This window comes from Dufourea novaeangliae, unplaced genomic scaffold (genome assembly GCF_001272555.1).
Source record: "Dufourea novaeangliae isolate 0120121106 unplaced genomic scaffold, ASM127255v1 scaffold23, whole genome shotgun sequence".
In the NCBI taxonomy this organism is placed as follows: domain Eukaryota; kingdom Metazoa; phylum Arthropoda; class Insecta; order Hymenoptera; family Halictidae; genus Dufourea; species Dufourea novaeangliae.
In genome coordinates this window covers 103,993-111,696 of record NW_015373894.1, presented here as the reverse complement: position 1 = coordinate 111,696, position 7,704 = coordinate 103,993, and the positions used below count along the sequence as shown (strand labels likewise).

Below are 7,704 nucleotides of genomic sequence, written 5' to 3'. Positions count from 1 at the left end.
CCTCCGCGCCGAGCCGAAGGGTGGTGATTAGTCGCTCGCGAGTTCAGTCGTTCAGCGACCTCCGTGCGCGATGGTCCTCGCGATCAGTCGGTTTTATCGTCTCGAACACGGACGGCCGTACAGTGTGACAGAAGCATGACAGCCACGTGAAGGGTATACTTGCTTGTGTACGTGTTGCTCCTGTGCAAGATCGAGCGTGTTGTGACGAGAGAGAGAGAGATAGATACATACATACACCGTACGGGTATCGAGCGTACGAGCTGCACGACGACGAGATGCGGTTCGACGATCAGCTTTTCGAGGTTCTTGGTGAGCAAAATTATTTATATATATATGTAGTTTTTTAATTTGTTTATTTATCGTCGAATCGACTGAGGGTTTATTGCGACTAGAATTGGTAATTATTTAAATGAGTTGTTCAGTAATTACGAGTATGTAATGGGATACATAATGTGTCTTATCTATCTGTATATTTATATTTTAGTGATGATTGTTTTGGCTGGTATTGTACAATTGTATTTACATTTAGTGATTGTGTGGGGGTTGATTGTGTTTATTTGATATTGTTCTGGGTGGATTTGGAAAATTTTGTATTGTAGCTTGAAGGTTTATTTCTTTGGATGTTTAATGATTTGGATGTAGAAATATGGATGTTGAATTTTTTAGATTGACGAGGCTTTAGATGTGATGGTTTTTTTATAGTTTAGTGTTTTTTGTGTGGGTAATGTTTGTGTATTGAAGTTGTTGGAGGGTCAATTGTTTGAATGTTCAATTCTTTGGGTGGTCGGTCAGTTGGATATTCAGTTCATAGAATGATCAATTATTTGTATATTCAATTGTTTGAATGGTGAATTATTCAAATTTTCAGTTCATTGAACAATCAATTATTTGGATATTTAATTTTGTGGAAGGCCAATAATTTGTATATTCAATTATTTGAATAATCGTTTCTTTGGATGGTCATTCATTTGGATATTCAATTCTTTCAACGATCAATCATTTTGATAGTCAATTCAATGAATTTTCTGTTATCTGAATGTTCAAGTCTGAATACTCAATTAAAAAAACTACTTGTTTGGTTATTCAATTTTTTGGACAATTTTGGACAACACCAGAACACTCTATCATCTAAATGTTTAATTCTTTGTTTGTTCATTCATCTGAATACTCAATTTTGTGAATGCTTGATGGTTTTAATGTAAAATTCATTAGAAAATCAATTATACATGTAGATACAAAGTATTTGGGTATTCATGAATCTGGAATATTTGCTCTCGTTATATTTTTCAGTAAATACAATTATTAATAGAGAACAACAACCCTGCATTTGATCCTCGTCTCCGTGAATCATTCTATTAAAATTTTGAATCACTGCAAACATATACAGTCCAGTTATTCGCAACTTTTATGTATATTTATAAATGTCAGGGCGTATATATTGCGAACGAGTAATATATTATGTCTGTGTCCTATGAAAGAAAAAAAAATGACTCTAAAAGCAACAAGTTTATCGTTATGCTGAAAAAGAGGCCATACTCTCGATAACGAGAATATTAATACACCTAAATGTTAAGCGCAAGCATGATGCAAATTTCGCTGACACAAATTGTAATCTTTAAAACCGCTTAATGGCAAATGTTAATCGCAGGGAACAATTTTTATTATAATAATTGTATACTGTTTTCGATACTGTTTTCGATTTTGACGTTACTTTTCCAATACATTGCCTATGTAAAAACTCCAGAATCAGTACTTTATCAATTAAATAAAAAATAAAACGGTTCGATCGAATGATCTGAATATTTACCATCGAAAGTGTCGTTGTAATAAACGGCATTAATGGTCTTTCGGAAGTAATTGATTGTCTACGATTTGACGTGAACACCGTTACGACGATACAATGAAAAATTTGATAATTTATTAATAATTTCCAGTTTTTCAATCTGTCTATCTAAAATTATAATCGTATTACTCAATACCATGACGAGTTTCGCTTTAATTAATTTCTTTCTAAGTAATTTTAACATTTAATTACATAGCTAATTCCCAGCCGCTATCGTCGCGTATTTTGTAAGAGTTGTGATTAAGCACGTTCGTTCTGTGATGAATAAAATATCGTTTTTCCTAGAAACTCATCGTGAAATTGTTTAGTCTGAAAATTAATGTTTCATGGAAACTTCGTCAGAGGGGGAAGAATTTCTGATTATTTTTGCATTTTAATCGGTGTCGCGTGTCTCCGCGTAATATTTTCCTTTTTCACGAATTTCTTCGTAATACATCGAAGAAAATACTCCAAATTTTTTATGAAGATTAAAAATAAATATTGACAATATTTAGATTTGTCTTTTAGGTGGGATCCTTTAATTTTCTTGTTATGAGAACAATCAGACGATCGTGGTCTTTTAAAAATAATAATAACAGTAATAATATTATATTTATTTCAGTCTCATGGCTATGAAATGGGCTTGGTTTACAAGCTTTTGTCTACTGCATTAATATCTTAACCATTCATACTTCACTTTTGCTCGTCACAGTGTTCTTGTAAAAATTTATTTGGATTCATTAGATTCGAGTATATTATCCGATGTTAAATAAAATACAAATGTGTTGAATATGGTTCGAGTCGACGAGTGACCGAGTTTAAACTCGAGAAGAGGAATCATGGGAACGTTGTGTGTGATCTGCGTAGTGATTCAGAGAAAATATGTATTTAACAAGTTGCAACATCTTTCTACATGTGGGGCGCAGAAAGTCCATAACAAAAGAATATAAAGATGACATCGAATTTTACATGAATTTTTAGCTGTAGTAATAATTGTTACACTATTTTCTTTTAGTTTCACTATTTATTTTTAAGAAAGTAAAGAAATATGCATCGTCACTGTTCCCGAATACTTTGTGCTATTTTCGAAAAGAAAAGACGCGAAAATGTGTTGAATTTAAAGAAGATTACGATATTCTTAAGGAAAGAATGGATTACTTATTACTAGATTACTATTTATTGTTTAATTTACAGAAATCAGAATCGACTATGAATTTATTTACCCTATTAAGGCTTCTATTAGACTGCAAATACAATAAATATCTCATTAATAGACTATGGATCGTAATGCAAATATCAAGCTTCAAAGATTCATTCTTGCAAATTAGAAACAAAAATTTCTTTACTCCATCAAAGATTCTGTCAGCACCTACATAAAATAAAATCGTGTTTAAACGTATTAAACTTTTTAATATACTGAATCTCAGACAACTGACAATGAATACACTATAAATGCATAAAATCTGCACTCTACTCATTAAAATTTGTTAAATTATGTAATTTCCCGTACTCTGTAGGTAACTACTGTTGTTTTCTTTTTTCTACATTTTGTAATTTTATAATTTTATAATTTTTACAATTTCTACAACTTTTATAATTTTTACCATTTTTATCACTTTTACCATTTTTACCGTTTTTACAATTTTTCTAATTTTATGATTTTCTATCTAATTTCAAGTTCTGTACACGTATACCAAAGATCTTATTACCCGTCAAATAAATTGACAATATTAAATTCACTGACAGTTACGTGGTGCCGTTCTCTCCCTTTGCTAAAAATAAACATATACCATATCTGCAATAGTAAAAATAACATCGTTTCGATTGTGAAATATCCCCGCAATACTTGTAATCTGTTTTCATAAAATCGATCGAAATCGAGGAAAACCGATCTCTCGTTCGGTTACACAGGGAAATTCTGATTCGAGGTTATAATTATCGTCCTGCCAGTAAGTAGCAGATAGTCCACCGGCAACACAAAGTGATTCATTTACGGCTGCCTCATTGTCTCTCCCGCTCGTTAAAAATCGCCTCGCTCCTTTCCGTTTATCGCCGCGAACTGACTCATTTGCCATCCACTGGCTTTGTTACATATTTCCCCTCCCTTCTACCGCCTCACTCACCCTTACATGGAAATATACCTTGTCCCGCGTGTCTTGCGACGCGAAATTAATCGAAATCCTTTGTCGCTGCCTGACCAATCCGGATGGAATGCATGCGAGGACGGATTTTTATCCCCCTTTTCCGACGAATCTCGCGTCTAATTACCGCAGAAAACTCGAATCGAGCTTTTCCGATTCGAACGGAAAGTTTCTGGCTTAGGTTCGGCTAGACCGACGGCGGCCATATTGGATTTCGACTGTCAGACCAAGGGAACCTAGATGTTATTTTTATGGAAAAAGTAGAGATCTAATGTACTGTTTTTTTGGACAATCTTGTATTTTACGGTGAAATGTGTAGGTGTAAGTTTGTGCTACTGACGTAGGGATGGTGGACTGTTAAGGTCGGCGATGGCCATCTTGGATTTTTATTTGGGATGAAGTGAATGTTGATGTCATTTATAAGGGAAGAGTGGATCTAATGTAGGTGTTTCTGGGAGAATCCTGTATTTTGTAATGAAATGTCTCGTTATTTTTGTTATTGATCTGGGGAGGGACCATCAAGGCCGACGGCGGCCATATTGGATTTTACTTTGACCCCAAGTGAACCTAAATGTCATTTACATGGAAAAGATGGACCCAATATATACTTTTTTAGGGGGACAAACCTCTGTTTGGTGATGAAATGTTTCGTTATTTTTGTTATTCATCTGGGGAGGGACCATCAAGGCCGACGGCGGCCATATTGGATTTTACTTTGACCCCAAGTGAACCTAAATGTCATTTACATGGAAAAGATGGACCCAATATATACTTTTTTAGGGGGACAAACCTCTGTTTGGTGATGAAATGTTTCGTTATTTTTGTTATTCATCTGGGGAGGGACCATCAAGGCCGACGGCGGCCATATTGGATTTTACTTTGACCCCAAGTGAACCTGAGTATCATTTAATATGGAAAAAGTGGATTTAATGTACTGTTTCCTGAGACAATCCTCTATTTTCTGATGAAATGTATCTGTATGAGTTCCTACTATTGGTCCAGGGAGAGTGAACCAACAAGACATACGGCTGGGTCAGTCGTGACCCGTGGTCATATACATAGTCATGTATAATAAGTCATATATCATCATAAGAGGTAGTGGTTTCGTCATTATATAAATAGTCATGGTGATTGTGTTTGTTGACGGATCATCGGTGACCCGGTCATAGGAGCCCGAGGGTTAATAACGATTATTAAAACACAAAATGTGCAATTCCAAGAAAACTGTTCATTTTTAAAAAACTTAAAGTCTGAAATGGGAATCAATGTTATTAATTATGTCTCACGGTTTCGCGATCACAGAACCGTGTAGCGTTAGCAATTTCTAGCATCGTTCCCGATTTTCTCGTTCACGACGGGTGTAGGTACACGTGAATCACGGTACGGTGTTTCACGTTCGATATCGAGTTCCGTTGCTCCTGACGCAAATCGTTCGTGGCGAAGATGCGATCGTACGGCTCGAAATGTCGTCCGACAAGCCTTGTGACGTAAGATCCTACTGATTTCCGTTTCACGTAATCCAGTTGTAACGAGGTTTTGGTTGACATTACGATCGCGAATTAGCAAATTGTGTATCAAATTCTTGACGTGTTGATAACGTTTCAACCGTGTAGGAACGGTTATATACGCGGATGTACAGTAGAATTTCTGGTATCCGAACTTATAGGAGACATAAGTGTTCGGATAATAGAACAATCACGTTTTCTGATACTAAACTATATTTATTGAAATAGAGTTCAGTCGAATTCGACAGTTTGTTTAAATATTTATCTGATTGGATAAGAGAACGTTCGGATAGTAGAACGTTCGAATAATAGAACAATCACATTTTCTGATACTAAACTTCATTTATTTAAATACAGATCAATTGGATTGCCTCTTTGCTTAAATATGTATTTGTTCGGGTACTAGAACGTTCAATATTAAGGTATTCGATTAATGGGTGTTCGGATACGGGAGGTTCCACTGTAATGTGGAATGTTCCTTTTTACACATTCCTGGTTTTTTTATCTTCTCAACACGGAAGACCTTAATTAGGCCGAGCTAGATTCACTATCGTAAAATAACCTATTTATCATAACTAACCTTCATTTATTTAAGTAGAAATCAATCGAGCTCAATAGTCTGTTTAAATATTTATCTCGATAATAGAACGAATAGAAATAACTTTCTTAAGTTCCAAGGTTCCAACGTTTCGAGGAAACTCGTCCCTAGAAACAATACATACAACTAATATTCTCCCGCGAGGACTCGACTCATCCCCCCCCCCCTCCTTCACTCACGAGCCGAGCGCAAAACGCGTCAGCTGCTCCGCCAGTCGTCTCCGCGACGTCGTCGAGGAGATATTAATTCTCATTGTGTCTTCGTTCCCCTCCTTCCCCAATTTTTCTTTTTTTACTTTTTTATTGTCCCCTCTTGTATTCGGTGTTTACAACCGCAATTCCAGTGTGTCTTTTTCCCCAAGACTTTTATTTATTTTCACGATTTTAACAAAAAAAAAACGGACACACAGACAGTGGAGTTTTTTTCGTGTGGATTGTGTGCGCGCGCGAACGGGAACGAGTAATTACGCAATTAACAATATCACGACGCGGCGCAACGTAATTCGTTCGGGTGATAAGAACGACGATGGAGGCGACCTGCGTGGACCAGTTCGGGAGAGCGAATCGGAGGAACGGCGAACGGAAGACGGAGGATGCGGAGGCCTGATCCCCGAGTGGCTTCCGGTTCCGCTTCCGAAATGGGTCTGGCAGGTAAAGAACGCAGTGGAGGTAACCTGTAAATTGAACACGCACCAGTGAACGTTATATATCAGACACGAGTAAATTAACCCCTTCAGACCTGAATTTTCTTTTAAGAATAAAAAGAAAGAATATTTGATTATACATTTTAACTGACAAGGAAACACGTTGATTTTTGCGATTTGGAATGACACTTTGTGGGTTTATAGAGTGGTTTGAAAGAAATTTAGGAGTAAGAGATCTTTAAGGATATTGAAAACTAACCTAAAAATTAAATTCTTTCACTGTTTCGCGTATAACTCTTAAAGTACAAGCGATACACAAAAATGTTTCAGATAAAAGTTTAATGGTACAATAAGCACTATAATCTTGAGTTAACGAAATTTTAAAAGCAATGTTTTAAAATTTTCTTTTTAAGAAAAAATGGTTTTTTCAACATTTTGTTTACGCTGGTTTGTAGAGTTTATTGTACCATTCGACATTTGTTTGAGGCATTTTTTAATATCTCTTGTACTTTTAGAATTATACGCGAAAATGTGGGAAGGCCTATTTGACTTTGAGGTTAGTTTTCACACCCTTAAAATGAAACATATAGATAATGTTTGTTGAATAAATATTGAGGGCACAGGAAAAATGAAAATTAACTTACATAGATTTCTTAAAATATGAGATAAATGAAAATATTTATAGAGGTAATTGAAAATATCATAAAATTCATAAATATCATAAAAAGTTTATTGAGTGAGTATTGAGGGTACAGAGAAAATGAAGGTTAATTTACATCAATTTCTTGAGATATTGTTTACATAGGTAAATGTCTAAATGTAATTAAAAATAATCTGGTGTTTGTAGAATTTTCGTTTCCGAAACGGTATCTGGCGTATAAAAAGAAAGTAGACAAAGTTTATTCGATTTAAACCCTTGCCTTGCGATCTATCTGACGACTAGAAGTCTCCAGGACGATTGCATTGTCGATAAGTTTAAGCAGGTTTACATTTAC

General features: G+C 35.4%; 1 protein-coding gene across 2 annotated transcripts in view; it reads left to right on the top strand.

Annotated features, from left to right (window-relative positions):
- The first annotated feature begins 254 nt into the window (after positions 1 to 254).
- The window catches only part of LOC107189339 (hepatocyte nuclear factor 4-gamma), a 45,441-nt gene continuing 37,991 nt past the window's right edge, over positions 255 to 7,704 (top strand). Inside the window, exon 1 of one of the 2 annotated variants that reach the window (XM_015577860.1) lies at positions 255 to 309. In XM_015577860.1, coding sequence (XP_015433346.1) covers positions 276 to 309 — 34 coding nt within the window. In that variant the 5' untranslated portion in view covers positions 255 to 275. Of the gene's footprint in view, positions 310 to 6,388; positions 6,717 to 7,704 lie in introns of those variants that run through there. The other variant, XM_015577852.1, reaches the window with a different exon arrangement.